We start from the raw sequence: 22,382 nt of genomic DNA on the forward strand, positions 1-22,382 counted from the left end.
CCCATAAAACACTTAGCAGGCTATCCTTTTTCTGGCGAAATAATTCACGATGCTGTGATCCGAGATGCTCTGAAAGTAAGATGTTTTTTTCAGACAGACCAGCTCATGTGACAGCTCATTGTTTTTTTGTTTACATTGGGCTGACCCGATCACAAACTCTTATTTTGCGCAGCGCTTATGGAGAACAGAAGCAGTGCGCAGATGTTTGCCTTTCACACTGGCTGAGTCTGCAGCGCGCAGCGGATTGGCGGCTGTTGCACATCGATCTGTCTCTTTCTATTCCATCTAGTTACCCAACTATCTATATAAATACACTTTTTTTTTTTTTTTTTAGGGGTTTTCACATTTATTTTGATAGGACAGTAGAGAATTGACAGGAAAGCATGGGGAGCAGAGAGAGGGGAAGGATCGGCATAGGCCCGCATGTGTTGACGCACTTACCACTACACCACTGGCACCAACATAAATACACTTTTTATTTTTACTTTCCATCTGCACCTGCGGCAGCTTCCTCCTATTCTGTATCCTTAACCTGCAAGTTTTTATTTTACTAATGATAAAGGGCACATAGTTTACCCCTTTTTTATGATTTAATATTAATATTATGGTTCTTCTGAGTGTCAGTTTAGGTTCAATTCAACAAACTTATTATATAAGTTTTCAAACTTATATACCTTATTATACCTTATTATAGGTATAACCTTATTATAATGTTTTCAAAAGTGTCATGTTGTGGGTGTGTACACAGCTCGCTGTTTTAGGGGCGTGTTGCTTCACATGAAAATTAGTTTGGGCTTCGAATGTAACAAGGGGGCGGAGCCAAGAGCTCACCAGCTCCGAGTTTGCAACAGACAGGCAGACAGAGAGAAGCAACATGGGTGAGAGGATCAGCATTCAGTCGTACATGTACGACTCGGACACAGACCAAGCAGAGAGTACACAATCATTTGTGTCTCTGTTTAGTTTTACAGCCAACTGTGTGCTAGTTTCAAATGCCGAGCTTGTACACTGAGACTAATAACCACACACACACTCAATTAACTTTGACTGAAGCACCGGATGCACCGCTCGAAGCTGCGAACACGACACACCAGACACTTTGTGGCGCGGCAGAAACATGAAGTTTCTCCTACGTCAAGTTGCGGTCGCTCTGAAAACCTCTCCAATTAGTCCACCGTTTTTATGTTGTTAAATTAAAACAAAAGCACTGGGTGTGTTTATATCACCCCAATATGACTGTCTATACACTATACCTACACACATGTCTGTCCAAACAGTAGATTTGTCACTATAGGTGCCCTTTAAAGAACGGTTGGCTTCTCAAGCTCTATAAGGGATGGCATTCATGTCTTTTCAGGTGCACTATGTCAAAAGACAATCACCTGTAATATCCTGTAGTTTTGTTTTTGTTGTCAGCATGTAGGCTTATAGTTCTAATATTTATACAATATAGCTATAATGATATTAATACATGATCAAACTAGTGTGCAACTTAAGCAAGACTAACACTGAAATTGTTTTAAATGTGGTTTTGTAGTTTGAGCCCAAATAAATATCTGTTGCAAGTTCATTTGATTGACTGTATAAAGTCTTTAATGTATGTTTGATGTTTCACATTTGAATTTGTTAAGGGTCTCGGATGCATTGCTTTGATTATTTAACTCAATTTTGTTAATCAACATTAACTGTGTGCGTCAGCAGAGAGTTTTTGTCATGTTCATTATTTAACGTAGGCTCCCTCAAAACACACAGGCACACACAAGAAGCACTTCCAGCGTGGATTATAATAATATATTTTATTATATTAATAAATGATTTTTTTTTAAAGTTTTTAATTTGTCTACTCTCATTACTTCCTATAGATTTTTGTTAATACAGCTAATATTACCCTTCATGACAACTGTGAGGGTGTGAATTTTTTTATAACTCATCCGTTTCCTTTATATTAAGTTATATTAAGTTTGCATAATTAAGGGCGTGGCCACTTGAGTGACAGCTAGGTCTCGTTGGTTGCCGTCACGTCACCTCAGCTGAATTCTGCAGATTAGCCACTGAACTCGGCATATTTATCCTATTTCTGTGTTGTTTTATGTGGCTTTACACAGTCAACTGCCTTTTGGACGTGTTTCTTACAATTATTAGATGGCATGGCATGCTGAGTGCACTTAATTGTGCTCACAAACCATTCACGTGGCCTCCGTTTCCCATGTGAGTAATGTTATATACTTATACACCATCTCTATACATGTATTTGTTTTATTTAAGATCATTTATCGTTTATATTTATATTTAGAGCTGTAATGCACTCCAGAATCTGACGAATTGATTAGCTGCAGGCTCTAGATCAGTCATCTGAAGCATTGTCATACAGTGTTATGCTGGATTTCATCAATAGTTTTACATTAACTAGCACAGACTATATCTGAAGTGTTTGGAAGTAATTCGCGTTTTCCTCCTGTTGAAAAACGTCATAAGAACAATGTTTAGTGGCTCAATGTATTACAGCAGTGTTTTTAAAAGGCTAAACACTTTATTGATATAGTGTACAACCAAGCACAAGTGGTCAGAATATAAACGAGTCGCAGGTGATAAAGTATTAAGCGTTTCTCCCAAAGTAAAGTGTGTCTGAACCAGGTCCAGGCAAAATGCCAGCAGGTGTCTGTAGCTCCGCCCACTCTCCGCCTCTTTGCCCTTGTTTGGTATCCCGTCGTGGGTGTGATGACGCGCGACCAAAATGTCGACGGTTGGCCGCGCCTACTTGTGGCTTCTTTTGTGATCTTCAGAAACCTATGGGTGACGTCACGGATACTACATCCACATATTTTACAGTTTATGGAGTTAACATGAGCTAACGTTATTTAACTTAAACATCATTAACTCATGTTTACAAATATGGGTAACCCTTTACAATAAGGTTCATTAGTTAATGCATTTACTAACATGAACTAATCATGAACAACAGTATTTTCATTAACTAACCTAAACTAACATGAACACATACAGTAGATGTATTGTTCGTTGTTTGTTCATGTTAGTAAATGCATTAATTAACATTAGCTAATGAACCTTATTGTAAAGTGTGACCCAAATATGAATAACTACTGTAATTAAATATATTGTTAATTGTTTGTTCATGTTCGTAAATACATGAACTAATGCATCATTATTTTAAAGTGTCACCAAGTTGATTTGAATTGTATATTTTCTGTGTGTGTGTGTGTGTGTGTGTGTGTTGTAGATCGAGCTCGTGGCATCCGCTTACGCCTCCCCCTTCTGAACTCCAGAAATAACAGTAAATCTTCTCTGCGGGAGGATCCTGAAGCGGGACGAGGGGCCAGTTTCCCCAGCAGCTCCCGTCCACAGAGCCACGAGTCTCTGGCGCTGGGTGAACTTCTGTCTCTGCCCGAACACCGCGCCACTGCTGCCCTGCCATCAGCACTGCTGCCTGAAGACCAGCGCAACCTGCTGGGCAGCGCCGCTGCATCCCCCCCGCCAGCCCCTCCGCACCCTTGCACGCTGCCCCTGGGCCATTCGTCCCCGCGCCCGCAGCGCCTCAATCCGGACGCCTCCGTCTCCAACTGCAGCCTGACCAACAGCCGCTCGCGGGAGAGCTTTCACAGCATGCGGCGCGCATCTTCAGTGGACGATATCGAGGCCATGAGGCCGGAGTGGGAGAGGAAACACCGCACCCGACCCACCAGCTGCAGCACGGGTGAGAAAAAAACACGACCTCAATAACTTAACACTGCACTATACGCCCCATAGACTATCGTTTATAAGCATGCATATGTGGCGGACCGGAAACGCAAGCTTGTACGGTAAGTTTCGCATGTCGTCACATTGCAGAATTCAAACTTGGTGACCTCTGACCTGAGAAATCACATCATGTGATTTCATGAGACCACTAGAAGATAAAACAGGACCTGTCTGTACAGATATGGACCAATCGCTTGCTTCAATGTCTAATCATCTTGTTTAATCCTGCCTGTACGACAGAATTTAGCACACTCAAACTTCCTGAAGGTGCCGGAGCTCTGCACAGTTTAGCTTGAACCGTAATTAAACACACATGATCATACTAAATGAGGCATTCAGGCTTGTTTAAAGCTCTGGTCTCACTTGAGCGTGCGAAATTCTGTCTTACAGCGCTGCGAAAAGGGCAGGATTAAACAAGATGATTAGACATTTAAAAGAGCAACAGATTGGTTTATATTTAAAATTCCTGTCCAGAGAGGTCATGTTTTAATCCTTGATTGATCAAGTGATGCAATTTCACAGGTCAGAGTTCACCAAGCTTACAAACTTTGCAACGCAGTGAACTACAAAACCTGACGCACAAACGTGCGTTTCCGGTCTGACACACTCGCCTGCGTATGAATGGAAGTCTATGAAGCAGGTCTTCATTCAGGATGTCTCTGTACATTGCTGCATTCATCTTTCCCTCTATCCTGACTAGTCTTCCAGTTCTTCTGCTGAAACACATCCCCACAGCATGATGCCAACACCACCATGCTGCACTGTAGGGATGCTGTTAGCCTGGTGATGAGCGCTGCCTGCTTTTCTCCAAACGTAACGCCTGGCGTTCACTTCAAAAAGTGCAATTTGAGTCTCATCAGAGCAGAAAGTTTAGTTTCTGATGGTCTGAGAGTCCTTCAGATGCCTTCTGGCAAATTCCAGGTGGGGAGTGTCTTTCGTCTGGCCACTCTACCATACAGGCCGGATTGGTGGATTGCTGCACAGATGGTTGTCCTTCTGTAAAGTTCTCCTCTCTCCACACAAGAACGCTGGAGCTCAGACAGAGTGACCATCAGATTATTGATCACCTCCCTGACTAAGGCCCTTCTCCCCCGATCACTCAGCTTAAATGGCCGGCTAGTTCTAGGAAGAGTCCTGGTGGTTAAACATCTTCCACTTACGGATGATGGAGGGCGCTGTGCTCATTGGAACTTTAAAAACAGCAGAAATGTTTCTGTAAGCTTCCCCAGCCTTGTGCCTCGAGACAATCCTGTCTCAGAGTTCTACAGACAATTCCTTTGTCTTCACGCTTGGTTTGTGCTTTGACATGCACTGTCAACCCTGGGATCTTATATAGACAGGCCTTTTCAGATCATGTCCAATCAACTGAGTTGAGCACAGGTGAACTCCAATGAAGCTGCTGAAACATCTCAAGAATGATCAGTGGAGACAGAATGAACCTGAGCTAAATGTAGAGCTTCACGCCAAACGCTGTGAATACTGATGTACATGTGATTCCTCAGCTTTTTTATTTTTAATAAATTTGCAACAATTTCAAAACTCTTTCCTCACATTGTCATTATGGGGGATTGTGTGTAGAATGTTTAGGAAATCAATGAATTTAATCCGTTTTGGAATAAGGCTATAACATAAACAAATGTGGGAAAAGTGAAGCGATATCAATACTTTCCGGATACACTATACCTAAAACTCGTCAGTGGCAATTTGACATTTAATCGACATTAGCCCCTTTCACACATACAGACCTTTCCGGAAAATTACCGGCAATTTTCTGGAAAGGTTGTATGTGTGAACAGGCCCCTTTTGAAAATACTGGTAAATTCGTTCTGGCTATTTTCCGGAAAGAGAAGTTGTAACATTACCTGTAATTTGCTGGAATGCTGCGCTGTGTGAACGCAGAAGGAAGATTGCTGGAAAGAGCGCGGCCACTTCTAGAACGTGCTGACGTGAGACGTCTGCTTTAGCCAATCAGAACAGTCAGACGCATTCACGTCCGTGCGGTTTATGAGAATAAAAGCCTTTGAATATTTTCCCAGACGCATTTAGCTGCTAGATGTTAGTCAGATAACGTTTCTATGTTCCTTCTTAATGCTAACTGTGTAAATAATTATCGATAACATGTTTATGATAAGCCGTTGTTTGTTTACCTTTAAGCTTTGCGTGTGCCCGTGAGTGCCCATAGCGCCAGCACACACACATATCATGAACATCTCCACATGCGAAAGTGTTTCTCTATGTTTTCATTGGAGTTGTACTCAATACTGATCCATCCGAAGAGTTTGTAATGTAGTCAAATGTTTACAAACACAAGCGCAGCCGTTTAGAGGTCATTTCTGGTTAATGATGTCAGAATTTACCGGCATTTTGCGATGGATGTGTGAATGCTCTTTTCCGGAAAAATTCTGTAACATCCTCGCCTGTGTAAACAGCACTTTTTTTAATATACCGTTAAAGTCGTTCCGGAAATTTTCTGGATATTTACCGGTATCACTGTGTGAAAGAGGCTATTGTCTCATCAATGTCGGGAAAAGAGATATCATAAACTTCAAAAGCATCTGTGATTCAACAGAAGACTTTAAAGAAATGTCTTTGTGTGTGCAGGTGCCATGAACAACAAGTCCAACATCCTGAACTCTACCTCTGATTCGGATCTGATGCGTTACCGCGCCATCAGCAAGATCCCGCAGATCACACTCAACTTTGTGGACTTTAAACCGGACCCTCTCATCGCCCTGCCGGCCGGAGAAATGGACATCATTGCGCCCTGCAAACTGATCGACCGCACACACAACGTCACGGAGAAGGTCACGCAGGTAAGTTAAATGGGATTTACAGTCACGGTGGTGTTGTTGAGGGTGAGATTGAGACAGATCGACCTGTTTGTCTTCTCTATGCATCTCTTTTATTGTCTCTGATGGCTAGAGAAGCATTACCATGAGATTGTGGCGTCCCGGATAAAAGGCGCTTTTGCTCAAGGACAGTTTTTAAAGGAAGCTGCTGATGTTGTTCTGATGCAATGAGCCGTTTTGAAGGTTTACCTGAGGAAGTTGAGCTCGCTGGATGTGTTTTATTGGTTTTGAAGTTGCAGTGTTTGCTTGCAGAAAGTTAAAGAGATGTGACAGTGTGTGTGTGTGTGTGTGTGTGTGTGTGTGTGTGTGTGTGCGTGCGTGTGTGTGTGTGTGATGAACTTGGACTTGGAAAAGTGACATTGACAAAATACACTCTAAAAAATTAATATTTTGAAAGCAGTATTTACTTAAAAACAACACACTCAACATTACACACAAACAATTATTATGAGAAAACAAAATGAAATCTGGACGAGTCCCAGACATCAATAAAATGTTTAGAACTTCCGAGGATTCTGAAAGTGATTTGATACCTTTGATTAATCTAAACATTAATTTTTACATAATTTATTATGTTACGGTCTGCGTGGCTCGGAGGATGAAAAGGGCTAAACATAATTATGACAACCCAATATGTTTTTAATTCCCCTGAGACGTTGAATCCACACAGACAACGAGCCTGGCAAAAAGTGGCAAAAAGAAAGAAAGAAAGAAATAATAAGAATACTTTTAGTGACGCAAAGTATGTTATGGTTATATATTTGTCTGATATTACACTGATGTTTTTGACATATACTCTACCTTATTATATGCATACGTCATGTTAATAGCAATACCAGTCTTTTTATTTATATATATATATATATATATATATATATATATATATATATATATATATATATATATATATATATATATATATATATATATATGTGTGTGTGTGTGCCAGAGTTAGCTATAAAGCTGATTTATATCTGTACTACCTGGGCAGGAAGTTACAAATTTAATAGTAAAAAATAATACATTATACACTTAAAATACAATACATGCAATACATCATTCTCAATAAAATACAATCAAATCAGTGGCTGCCTATTTGATTTTGTTTAAGCCAAATTTTAAGAACAGTTTAATGATTTCAAATCAATTTAATTCATCCTGGTTAAGAATTAGTGATTGGAAGTTTTTACCTCACTGTGATTTTTAAGGGTGTAAAAAAAACTTTTATAGAGTTAGCATGTGTTATTATTTCATAAATTTGTCTAGAATCATATAAGATACAATAACAGGCAAGATCGTCAACTATGGAGAAGTTTCTTAGATTTTGTGCAGCTAATGCTTTCATCCAAAGCATCAGTTGCATGTAAGCTGGAGATTTCATTCATTCAGTTCATTGATTGGTCATTTGGCATCATCTCTTCAGGACAGACTCACATTTTCTTCTGAATTTGTTTCTCAGACAGATGTAACTGGGTTCATTTAATATCAGCAGTGTGACGCCCAAGTGCTGCTGCTCATCACACACAGATCAAATGAAGAGAAAGACTGAAATCATGACAGATGAACCCACGTGTGCGTGTGTGCACCTGCTGTCCTACATACAGGAGATCTCATCATGTGTGTGTTTGCTCATGTTCAGGCAGTAGATTATCAGCTCATCTGACCAGCTCATTTAACCCTTAATTGCACTGCTGGTTTGTAAAAGGCTATTTAAAAAAGCTGATGATCTGGATGAGTGGTGGAAGACACACAAAACACACAAAAGAGTTCCACAACTGCAGCTGAAATTCACTTTTACATCCAACAAAACGATTATATATGCTTAATAGAATAATAGAACAATGCAATGTCGCTCACCTTACAAAGCCTGGTCTTACCATGCATGTCCTATGGTAGGTAGAAGTGTTGTCAATTAAGTAGTTAGTATAGTAATTTAATTATGTGTTAACCATTTTATATGCATAATTCAGTTTTTTTTCTTCTTTTTTGTATAAATGTTCTACAAAAGGATAGAAGAACAGCAACATCTAAATTGATCAATAATTTAAGTTTTATCATTCATTCATTTTCTTTTCAGCTTGGTCCCTTTATTAATCAGGGGTCGCCACAGCGAAATGAACCACCAACTTATCCAGCATATGTTTTATGCAGCGGATGCCCTTCCAGCCGCAACCCATACACTCATACACTCATTTACATGAGGACTTTAATAACATGTTAATGTCTATATATATTATTCAAAAATGTTCATGAAATACCGAGACGTCTCTTCACTGAGAAAATGTTTTATATCTATTGAAAAGTTTAATAAAGCTTAATGACCATGTTTGGTGAATTGATGAATTATTTCCAAAATAATTTTAATTAACTACATTTTTGTTATTTTTAAACTCCTTTAATTTTTGTTTATAAATTATTAGCATAAAAATAATGATGTAAAATTTTAATGCCTGTTTATATTATTTAAAAATGTTTATGAAAAACCGAGAAGTCTCTAAACTGAGAAAATATGGATTCATTTTATACAAAAGGCATACATTTAATAAAACTAAAAAACCTCAATTAATGAATTATTTAAATGATTTAGTTTAAATTAGCTACATTATATATATATATATATATATATATATATATATATATATATATATATATATAAACTCATTTAAGTTTTTAATGAACTATTAACATAAAAGATGTTGATGTTTATAGCATTTTAATGTCTATTTATGTTATTTAAAATGTTTTTGAAATACAGAAAATGTTTATAAATTTTTATACAAAATTGCTTAAGTATTAAAATATTTATTAAAGTTTAAAAGACCAAATTTAACAAATTCTAATTTTTTAAATAGTTTTAATAAACTACATTTATTAATAGACTAATTAAAAATTTTAATTAATTATTAAAGTACAAAATCATAATGTGAATAGCATTTTAATGGATATTCAGATTATTTAAAATGTTTTTGAAATACCCAGAAGTCTTTAAAGCTGAGACAATGTTTAATAATTTTATACAAAATATTCTTGGAACTGCAAAATCAAAATTGCTAAATTATTTAGCTTTAATAAAAATGTCATTGAATCATTTAAATTAAATAGTTGTGCATAAATATTCATACATGCTATTTAAAATGCTTTAATAATTAAATCAATAAAAACTGTGATGCTATTAACATTTTAATGTGTATTTATATTATTTAAAAAAATGTTAATTGAAATGCTTTAAAGCAGGGGTGTCCATACTCGGTCCTGGAGGGCCAGTGTTCTGCATAGTTTAGCTCCAACTTCCTTCAACACACTTCCCTGGAAGTTTCTAGCACACCTAGGAAGACATTTGCTGCATCCCAATCCACATACTATCCATTCTACATAGTTTTTGAAAATAGGAATAGCATGTCCCAAACCATAGTATGCTGTAAAGAGTGTGCCAGAAGATCCCGGATGGTTTGCTATATCCGGTAAAAATGTAAGTGTAGAAGAGTCCATACTCTAACCGCTGATATTGCCCACAATACATTGCGCATTGGACACAAATTTGATCAGAACTACAAACGCGTGTGAGAGTGTAAATAAACTACAAACATGATGGACGCGTGAGACCAATCGTCAAGTAAAGAGGCTTCGGTAAAGATGTTTGAATGACTGTTAGTCAATATCTAGCCCACTGGAGAATATTTAAATCACATTATTTGTGTTATATTTCATCTGCAACAACAATATTGAACTTATGTAAAGACGCGTTTGGACATCTGAACGTCTGAATGCAGAATTATCCAAAGACCTGAGGAGATTTCTCCGCATGAAAGACTCATGAGTGGGAGATTAACCTGCTGCTGCTTCTCCAATAAGGTAGAAAATTAAATACGACAGAAATGTGGATGGTGTGTGGAATGGATGATCGACAGGGGCCCGAGTTTGTACACCCCTGCCTCAAAGACTCTAAACCAGGGGTGCCCAAACTCGGTCCTGGAGGGCCGGTGTCCTGCAAAGTTTAGTTCCAACCTCAATCAGACACACCTTGCCTCCATTCTTCGTACCTCGCTTAAAAGATCTAAGATGATTTGGCAGATCCCGGATCTTTTAATCTTGATAACTGATCTCTCGCTAATTTGGTTCTTCAAACAAGTTCGGGAATCAGATTAGAATGTCTGGATGAACTGATCTGAGATCGCTGCGTGGGTTGTGAAGGACAGATCTATCAATCCTCGAAATCATGATCAGCAATGCAACGATTGGCTGACGGCACAGCAGCGTAATGACATCATCTGATTAATATTAAATTATCCATGTGAGCAAAATTACATCAAATTAGCAGTAAACGGCTTGTTAAATATGACACGCAGTAACTTTCCACATTTGTTGTGAGCTGCAGGCTTTACACTTTCATGTGTCAAGAGTATTCATCATGTATTTCAATGCATATCAGTGTATTTAGTTCCACATTTAGAGAAGATTTTCTTTATTATAGTAGCCGTTTTTTAATTGGTGTAAAGAATAACTGGATGTTTACAAAAGCATTTTCATATTGGTAAAGGCGTCTGCAACTTTTGTAAAGCATCAAATCACTGGCATAATAACTATCAAAACATGTTTATGACTGCATAAATGTATTATTGCTTTAAAAAAAAAGTCACATATTGTGCATTTCTATTATACAAAAAATGTACTAAAGCGATCTAAAAAGTTCATATCAATAAGTTTTCTCTTTGCACCACCAGGTGGCAGTCTTTGTACTTTCATTTCGAGGGTGCAGATTACATAAGTTTTATTAATATGTATACCTTTATTTATTTTAGTAATAATTATAACTTCAGCTTTGAAGAATGAAACGATCCTGGATTGTGTCAAACCGTCAATATCCAAATCCAGCTAACTGAGTAATCCAAGTACGAAGAACGGACCCCTGGGCTAGTTAATCAAGCTCTTAGGCTTTCTAGAAACAACCGTGCAGGTAGAGGCAAGTTGGAGCTAAAATCGACAGGACACCGGCCCTCCAGGAATGAGTTTGGGCACTCCTGCTCTAAACTGAGGAATTAAACAGGATTTTTTTAATCTGTATAAAACTGTTTTCAATTTTTATTGATGGAACAAACATCATTAGCCTCATGGGTGTATTTCTTGTATGCATCTTATATCTTTTAAATGGTTGATATCATTTTTGCACAGTGAAATGAGGAGTGAGGATCAGACTGTAGGCTGTATGGTGGTGTGACTGATCTGATTGCTTTAATTAGAGTCATTAGATGATTTGGGCTGTCAGAAGTAAGTGTGTCAATGATCATTCAGCGTGTCACTTCCTGTCCGGTTCAGCACTGTTTAAACCGAGTCACCATCAGACGCTCATAATGCGCCTGTTTCTGATCTGTCCACAGCAGGAATTAAGGAAGAATTCACTAATGATTGCCGCAGTGAGTCTTAATGAGAGGAGTTTGTGTGCGACTGTGCATGTGTGTGTGTGTGTGTGTGTGTTGTGCTTTAAGCTTTTGTCCGCTGGATCAGACTGTGTATTGACTCCATCATCTACCTGCTGAAAGTTTGGACATGCACATCTAGGAGACGTGATATGAGGAGTGTTGGGTGTAATAAGATATAAATTAACTAATAACTGTATTTAACTGCTGAACAAAAGTAAAGTATGGCATTACTGTTTGTTTTTAGGCCATTTAATTACTGTTACTTATAATTAAGGTCGGACAGACCTAAGCCAACAGACCTAAGCTTTTGTGTGTGTATTTATATGTGTGTGTGTGTGTTTGTGTGTGTGCGTATATATATATATATATATATATATATATATATATATATATATATATATATATATATATATATATATATATATATATATATATATATATATGTATATATATATATATATATATATATATGTATATATATATATATATATATATATATATATATATATATATATATATATATATATATATATATATATATATATATACATACACACACACACACACACACACACACTCATTGGCCACTTTATTAGGTACACCCTACTAGTACCGGATTGGACCCCTTTAACTGCCTTAATCCTTCGTGGCTGGAAATATTCCTCAGAGATTTTGCTCCATGTTGACATGATAGCATCACACAGTTGCTGCAGATTTGTCGGCTGCACATCCATGATGCCAATCTTCCGTTCCACCACATCCCAAAGGTGCTCTATTGGATTGAGAACTGGTGACTGTGGAGGCCATTTGAGTACAGTGAACTCATTGTCATGTTCAAGAAACCAGTCTGAGATGATTGAGCTTTATGACATGCTGCGTTATCCTGCTGGAAGTAGCCATCAGAAGATGGAGACACTGTGCTCATAAAGGGATGGACATGGTCAGCAGCAATACTCAGGTAGGCTGTGGCGTTGATGCTCAATTGGTTCTAAAGGACCCAAAGTGTGCCAAGAAAATCTCCCCCACACCATTACACCACCACCACCACCAGCCAGAACCGCTGACACAAGGCAGGATGATCCATGCTTTCATGTTGTTGAGGCCAAATTGTGAGCCGAGCATCCGAATGTGTCAGCAGAAATGGAGACTCATCAGAGCAGCAACGTTTCTCCAATCTTCTATTGTCCAGTTTTGGTGAGTCTGTGTGAATTGTAGCCTCAGTTTCCTGTTCTTAGCTGACAGGAGCGGCACCCGGTGTGCTCTTCTGCTGCTGTACCCCATCCGCCATGTTCGGTCACTTAAATCCCCTTTCTTCCCCATTCTGATGCTCGCATTGAACTGCAGCAGATCGTCTTGATCATGTCTACATGCCTAAATTCATTGAGTTGCTGCCATGTGATTGGCTGATTAGACAATTGCGTTAACAATCAGTTGGATAGGTGTACCTAATAAAGTGGCCGGTGAGTGTGTACAGTTGAAGTCAAAATTATTTGCTATTCGCTAAAATTATTATTTTTCACAGTATTTCCCATTATATTTTATTTTCTAAAGAAAGTCTTATTTGTTTTATTTCGGCTAGAATAAAGCTGTTTTTAATTGTTTAAACACCATTTTAAGGTCCAAATTATTAGCCTCCTTAAGCAATATTAGTTTTGAATTGTCTACAAAACAAACCACTGTTATACAATGACTTGCCTAATACCCTAACTTTACCCTAATTACCCTAGTGAAGCCTTTAAATGTCACTTTAAGCTGAATACTAGTGTCTTGAAGAATATCTAGTCTAATATTATGTGCTGTCATCATGCCAAAGAGAAAAGAAATCAGTTATTAGAAATTAATATGTTAAAACTATTATGTTCAGAAACGTGTTGAAAAAAAAATCTGCTCTCCGTTAAACAGAAATTGGGGGACAAATATACTAATAATTCTAACTGTATATATATATTCAATTCTCTTGCAAATTCAGACTTAAAGTTACTTCTATAAGGGTCTTTATTTTTTAAGAGTGTGTGTCCAAAGTTCAGTCTGGTGTTGAGTCTCGCCTCTGTCTAATCCAGCAAACTCACTCCACTGGCTAAAAGCTTCAAAAACACAATACACACAACTGTTAATTTACGGAGGTTATCATATAACAGCGTAAAATAACATCTACACGTGTGCGTTTGTGTGATTTCTTCTCTAATATTGAAGCAAAGGACTATTTCGGCTGTATTATTGTGATATTTAAGTTGGTTTGTGTGTGTTTATTTCAGAAATGAGTTGACATATGCTGATATACTGTACACTATTGGTCAAAAGTTTGCATTTATTTGATCACAAATACAGTAAAAATGTCAAATATTAGTCCACTTTAAAGTGACTGTTTTCTATGCCAGTGGATTATTAAATATATATATATATATATATATATATATAATTACTCCAGTCTTCAGTGTCACATGATCCTTCAGAAATCAGCATAAGATGATAATTTGATGATCAAAAGTTGTGTACATTGTTATTATTAAAAAAATATTTTGGGAAATTTCATTTGATTTCAGGATTTTTTTTTGATAAATAGAAAGTTTATTGGATAAAATATGTGAAATGTAAATATTTTTTGATCAAAACAGCGTAATGCTCAGTGTAATGCTAATTTATTTAATTAATTCTTTCCTGTTTGTCTTTCTTTTCATAAAACTTTGGACTAGGGCTGCACAATATATCTTAATATATGCAGGACATGCAATGTTGAGTTGTGATTATAATTGATCAGCGATAAGATTTGTGGAGTCATTGCAAAGTGTAACCATGACGGAGTAAAAGTAAGTCATCATTTGCATGTGTTTTAAAGGCAATTCAAGAGAATTTAAAGCATTCAGGCACAAAAAACAGTAATTTTAATAAGAAATTATTTTACAAATTAAATATAATAAAGACTATACAGTGTTTTTTTTACATTTAATTATTTAATTTCTATACCTGAATACTGTTTGCCTCGGCAAAAGACCATTAGGCACTGTTTATTTGACATTTGCTCTATTGTAGAGCTGCAGGATTAATCTAGAAAAGATAGCGACCTCGATTCGACCCCCCAGACGATCTTAATCCAGCATTTCTATGATTATGGAAATCATATTTTAGAGTTCAGGAGAGAAGCGAAAGTGTCCGCACAAGTCTCCACATTGTTTTACATACATTGTTCAGCAATGTGGACACCAAATGGTGCTGAAAGAATCACATACTGTATTTATAAGGTATAATTCACCCAAACATGTCATTTCTGTCTTTATGTAATGATGTATTCACGGCCGCGAGATCACTCGTGACGTGAGCTGCTGACCGTCAAGCAGCAACCTCCCGCTCTCCTCAGGAAGCCAATACGGAAGTAACTAAAACTGCAATTCATCCAAAATTCCGCTAGTCCTGGCCGCTCCTGGCTCCAAAACAGAGCAAATTTCAATTGAGCCCACTGTTAGAAAGGCCAACTTTACAGCAGAAAAAAGGTGTTTACAGCCTGCTACAAAAAAAGATTTTGGTTAATACAGCTAATATTACCCTTCATGACAACTGTGAGGGGGTGAATTTTTTTATAACTCATTCGTTTCCTTTATATTAAGTTATATTAAGTTTGCATAATTAAGGGTGTGGCCACTTGAGTGACAGCTAGGTCTCGCTGGTCGCCGTCACGTCACCTCAGCTGAATCCTGCAGATTAGCCACTGAACTCGGCGTATTTATCGTATTTCTGTGATGTTTTATGTGGCTTTACACAGTCAACTGCCTTTTGGACTTGTTTCCTACAATTATTAGATGATATGGCATGCTGAGTGCACTTAATTGTGCTCACAAACCATTCACGTGGCCTCCATTTCCCATGTGAGTAAAGTTATATACTTATATACCATCTCTATACATGTATTTGTTTTATTTAAGATCATTTATCGTTAATATTTATATTTAGAGCTGTAATGCACTCCAGAATCTGACAGATTAATTAGCTGCAGGCTGTAGATCAGTCGTCTGAAGTGTTGTCATACAGTGTTATTCTGGATTTCATCAATAGTCTTACATTAACTAACACAGACTATATCTGAAGTGTTTGGAAGTAATTTGCTTTGTTACAGCAGTGTTTTTAAAAGGCTAAACACTTTATTGATATAGTGTACACCCAAGCACAAGTGGTCAGAACACAAATGAGTCACAGGTGATAAAGTATTAAGCGTTCTCCCAAAGTAAAGTGTGTCTGAACCAGGTCCAAGCAAAATGCCAGCAGGTGTCTGTAGCTCCGCCCACTCTCCGCCTCTTTGCCCTTGTTTGGTATCCCGCCGTAGGTGTGATGACGCGCGAACAAAATGGCCGAGGTTGGCCGCGCCTACTTGTGGCTTCTTTTGCGCTCTTTAGAAACCTATGGGTGACGTCACGGATACTACGTCCATATATTTTACAGTCTATGCTGACCGTGAGCTGTCACCACAGAGAGGGTGGGCGCGCGCCTGTTAATGAAGTCTACTTTATTGAACAGAATCTGCATAGGCTGTGAATAACAGCTAATAAAGGTGTAAAACAATCGCCGTTCTCATTTCAGCCAGAATTATGCAGCTCTACTCTATTGTAATTATCTTTGCAATTTGTTTATTATTTCTTTATACCTGATTCACACCCTTAGAAAATCACCCCAATCAATTCTCAATCAATAATTTCTTTCCAAACAAAGCTAGTCAAGACAATCTGATTTTTAAATTATATGAAATTATATTCATATTGCAATATATATATATATATATATATATATATATATATATATATATATATATATATATATATATATATATATATATATATAAATCCGCAGAACAAAATACTGCAATTTTTGATTTTTCCAATATCGTGCAGCCCTACTGTGAACACATTTCACACATTGATAATACTCATAAATGCTTCCTGATCATCAAATCATCATTAGGATCATGTGAGACTCAAGACTGGAGTTTTGGTGCTGAAAAAACAGCTTTCAATCACAAGTATAAACTACATTTTTAATTATATTCACATAGAAAACGTCTATTTTAAATGACTTTTTTTATTATTATTTGACATTATTGCTGCTCCTACTGTATTTTATTCAAGTAAACACACCTCCTTCCTGAGCAGAAGAGCTTTAAAAATGTACATTATTCCAAACCTCTGACCGGTACTGCAGGTGGGTCGCCGTTTGTTTGTTTATTTGACTCCCAGCTGTGTGTTTAATTCATGTTGGGCTATATATAGCGGTGCATGCACACACACACACACACACACGTACATGCACAAATCAAGAGCACACCAAAGGGATGATGCATTAAACTACACTCATGCACTGAGAAATGCTCCATCTCTCTCTCTCTCTCTTACACACACACACACACACACACACATACACACTGGCCTTTACCTCTTAATCCATGTGTGATCTTCTTCCTGACTAAGCCAGAACATTTGTATTGATGTGTTTTGTGTAATCTGCGTGTTATGGAGATGATCTCTGACTGTCTCATTCATCTAGAACAAAAGTTCAGTGAACTCTGCATTGACTGTCCTGCTGTGCCCTCCTTCACCTGCTGGAGGCAGTAGAGCTCCCTTATTCATTACACACACACTCGCACACATACACACAGCCGTGGGATTTTACAATCTCGGTTTCCATGGCGAATGTAGAATGTTTGAGAAATGAGGCAGTTCAAAGTTGATACAGTATTGCAAACTTTAGAACTGCAGAACTTTAGAATGAAGAGAGAAAAGCAATGTGGTGGAGTGGAAGGTTGTTATTTATAGTGCTCTCTTTAGGAATGGGCTCTATGCACAGCTAGAGTTTTATAGCCAATGATAAACTTCCGGTGAAAGCTTAATGTGACTATTTTCAATTTCACATGGTTGTTTGTACAGCATCGATGTTGTGTGCAGTGCTTCTTGTACAATCTGAGACCTACTTTATATCGTATATCTATCAGGCAGTGAAGATCGCTGATTTCTGAAGACAGCAGGTCTTAAACGTGACAATTTTGTAATGGAAAATTTTATTTTATTTTATTTTATTTTTAATTTTACTTTATTTTATTTTGTTTTTTATTTTATTTTATAATTTTTAATTTAAATTTTTTTCTTCATTTTACGTGTTATTTCATGACATTTTATTTTATTTCATTTCATTTTTATTTATTTTTAATTTCACTATATTTTCATTTCATTTTATTTTGTTTTATTTAATTTTATTTAATTTTAATTTAATTTTATTTAATTTTATATTTTATTTCATTTTATTTTTTTATTTTACTTTACTTTATTTCATTTTACTTTATTTTATTTTATTTTATTATATATTTAATTTAATTTTATTTTATTTTATGTTTTATTTAATTTTATTTAATTTTATGTTTTATTTATTTATTTAATTTTAATTTAATTTAATTTAATTTTAATTTAATTTAATTTAATTTAATTTAATTTAATTTAATTTATTTTTTATTTCATTTTATTTATTTTATTTTATTTTATTTGATGTACAGTGGTTCCTCTATTCGCAGAAGTTACGTTAAAAATATAACCAGCAGTAGGCAAAATCCGTGAAGTAGTCAGCTTTATTTTTTACAATTATTATACATGTGTTAAGGCTGTAAAACCCCTCACTACACACCTTATACGCTTTTCTCAGACAGGCATTTACATTTTTCCTGCAATCCTGCAATCTAAAGCAGACTCCATCCTAACGATAGTCTTGTTGTGGACATTTACAACCCTTTTTGCATCATTGTTGAAACATATTGCTGCTGCCCTCTTTATGTTATTTACCTCCTTCTTTATGTGGCAAACCCAGATTTATTTATTGAGCCCTACAGCCACGTAACTTCTACCTTTAGCACGTCCAAATTTTGTGAGATGGTAAGCATCTTCCTCTGCCTTTTGATCCATTCAGGCTGAAGTGACAAGCCGTCACTGTTTTGGAGCACACTAGCTAATAGATATCCTTTAAACTATTGGTACCAACATCTCCTAACATACATGCATGTCCTTATTTACTCCTCTTCTGACATCAGTGTGTAAAACATTCTCTCTGTACGTGATTAAAAGCCCCGAGTCTTTGATGGAATATACATGATATAATCTTCATTCAGTCCTCTGAGCAGCAGTGTTTATTCAGCCATGCAGGATTTGATCATTAATTTAGGCCAAAGACATGCAACACTCATTAATGTTGAATGATTAATGTTAGGCATTTGCTTCCTTTGGCATCTCAGAGATCAGAACATCAGGAAAAAACATACTTTGTTTGAAGAAAAGCCTAAATAGGAGTCAGTCATTTTAGGATGCAGATGAATATATAAAGCCTTCATAAATATATTTGCACCCTAAAATGACTGAGTATTTAGATGGCTTTACTTAAAAGAAAGGTGTTGCTTGATTTGACTTACAAACTCGAGACTGATTTATTAAAACTAAACTAAGATATGAGGCATTCTGAATGTTTCTGACATCAAACAGATGAATGATTGGACTGACCTTAAATCATTCATAAACACTAAACTAATTAATGATGAGAGTAAACTGGCAAATGATCTTTAAGTTACAGTGCAAAAAAAACTGATCTAAGATTATAAAGGCACCTCACGGGCAAAAATAAAAAGATGGAAAAGTCTTGTGGAGTGTGTGAAGTGTGTGTCTGATTTAAAACAGGCTGTGAAGTGAGTGATTTAATCAGTTTATAATTAGAACATTACATATTCATTTGAGAGGAGATGCAGATGAAGAACAGGCTAATTTTAGAGAGACGCTGACACCTGCTTTTATTAGTTTATTTATTTATTTACATTAAAATCAGTCACGTATGAGTGGATATAAACATATTGTCATATATTAACATATATTCAATAATAATGTATGATGTTTATAAAATATTATTTTTGACACAAATAAATATATATATATAAATATATGTATATATATATATATATATATATATATATATATATATATATATATATACTGTATATATATATATATATATATATATATATATATATACATATATATATATATATATACATATATACATATATATATATATATATACATATATACATATATATATATATATATATATATATATATATATATATATATACAGTATATATATATATATATATATATATATATATATATATATACAGTATATATATATATATATATATATATATACATATATATATATATATATATATATATATATATATATATATATATATATACTGTATATATGTATATATATGTATATATATGTATATATATATGTATATATGTATATATATGTATATATATATATATATACATATATACATATATATATATATATATATACAGTATATATATATATATATATATATATATATATATATATATATATATATATACAGTATATATATATATATATATATATATATATATATATATATATATATATATATATATATATATATATATATATATACAGTATATATATATATATATATATATATATATATATATACATATATATATATATACAGTATATATATATATATATATATATATATATATATATATATACATATATATATATATATATATATATATATATATATATATATACAGTATATATATATATATATATATATATATATATATATATATATATATATATATATATATATATATATATATATATATATATATATAGCTTGCCACTATAAATGGACAATCAGAGAAAAAAAATATTTAAAAATGTAAGATTTTTTTGCACACATCTACTATAGTCCCTTTTTTAATCCGGGGTCGCCACAGCGGAATGAACCGCCAACTTATCCAGCAAGTTTTTTACACAGCGGATGCCCTTCCAGCCACAACCCATCTCTGGGAATTGTTCACACACACACACTTATACACTACGGACAATTTTAGCTTACCCAGTTCACCTGTACCGCATGTCTTTGGACTGTGGGGGAAACCTGAGCACCCGGAGGAAACCCACGCGAAGGCAGGGAGAACATGCAAACTCCACACAGAAACGCCAACTGAGCCGAGGCTCGAACCAGCGACCTTCTTGCTGTGAGGCGACAGCACTACCTACTGTGCCACTGCCTCGTGCGTGCGTGCGTGTGTGTATATAAGAATTTATTATTATTTTAAAAACAATTGACAGACTGTTGCTCTGGGTAAGACTCTTATTTCTCATCTGGTATTATTTAGAGTCTTTAAAACTGTAGTTTGTAAGATAAATCCACTGAGCAGCACTGAAATCCACTATATGGATAAAATATATCCCGCATGATTTCTTTATAACCTTCTTTTCTTTTAGACTAAAGAAGAAAGAAACACATTGAATGACAAGCAGGAGAGAAAATCTCTAAATGTTTATTCTAAAAGTGAACAAACGCTTTTAAAGCTGCTTGATGATAACAATAAACTTTATTTTGTGCTGGGCAAAGATTAATAGTGATTATCTTGTCTTGTCGGCTTAGTCCCTTTATTAATCCGGGGTCGCCACAGCGGAATGAACCGTTAACTTATCCAGCAAGTTTTTACGCAGTGGATGCCCAGCCGCAACCCATCTCTGGGAAACATCCACACACACACATTCACACGCACACTCATACACTACGGACATTTTAGCCTACCCAATTCACCTTTAAGATGAGGATATTCAGTGGCTGTAATGCTGACGGTCGATCACTAGCGACTGCAATGTTTCTTGCTGATTTAATTGGAGGGCAGTTGCACACTTATTGTGATTTGCTTCTTCAGTTGAACATCTTGTACATTTATAAGCCTCTTCTCTCTCGCCGTGTGTCATCCTGTGGAGAAAAACGCATTAGTCTGTCAGTTTACTCTCGTCTGCTGATGATCAAGGCCTGGTAAAAGCTTCCAGTGTGTTTTGTACCTTAGTGAATCTTCGCCTCTTTGTTCACAGCCATCAAAAACATAATGTAATGATGCTCTGGATCTGTTCAGTGCTTTTATTGTACCTTTGTGCTATTTAAAAACTCGCTGTCTCAAAGTAGGAATGATAGAATTGTAGATGATGCTTGAATTTATATATACTCAATTGTATTATATACTTTTAACACACTTCATATTGGAACACAGCCAGTTTGCACATTTAGCACTTTAGCAAAGTTCTGATTTGAAAGCAATTCTACTTGCTGTGTCTTGTAGCATTGTTGAATCAAAGGAAAATATATTTAACCAGTTCTGAGTTTCACACAACCCTGCTTATATTGATTACATGATTAACATACAATCTGCATTCAAAAATAATTATTATAGTGTTGCGAATTAAATAAAAAATCCTTAATCAAAAAGAGATTTAA

General features: G+C 35.6%; 2 protein-coding genes across 6 annotated transcripts in view; both read left to right on the forward strand.

Moving 5' to 3' along the window:
* Positions 1 to 22,382, forward strand: part of katnip (katanin interacting protein) — a 1,410,884-nt gene that overhangs the window by 818,158 nt on the left and 570,344 nt on the right. The gene's annotated exons all lie outside the window — the stretch shown is intronic.
* Positions 1 to 22,382, forward strand: part of kcnh2b (potassium voltage-gated channel, subfamily H (eag-related), member 2b) — a 322,770-nt gene that overhangs the window by 173,808 nt on the left and 126,580 nt on the right. For all 5 annotated transcript variants that reach the window (XM_087310033.1, XM_087310034.1, XM_087310035.1 and 2 more), the window contains 2 exons: positions 3,239 to 3,712; positions 6,358 to 6,569. In XM_087310033.1, coding sequence (XP_087166159.1) covers positions 3,239 to 3,712; positions 6,358 to 6,569 — 686 coding nt within the window. The remainder of the gene's footprint in view (positions 1 to 3,238; positions 3,713 to 6,357; positions 6,570 to 22,382) is intronic.

Source organism: Danio rerio, chromosome 24 (genome assembly GCF_052040795.2).
Source record: "Danio rerio strain M-AB ecotype USA chromosome 24, GRCz13ab, whole genome shotgun sequence".
NCBI classification, from domain to species: Eukaryota; Metazoa; Chordata; class Actinopteri; order Cypriniformes; family Danionidae; genus Danio; species Danio rerio.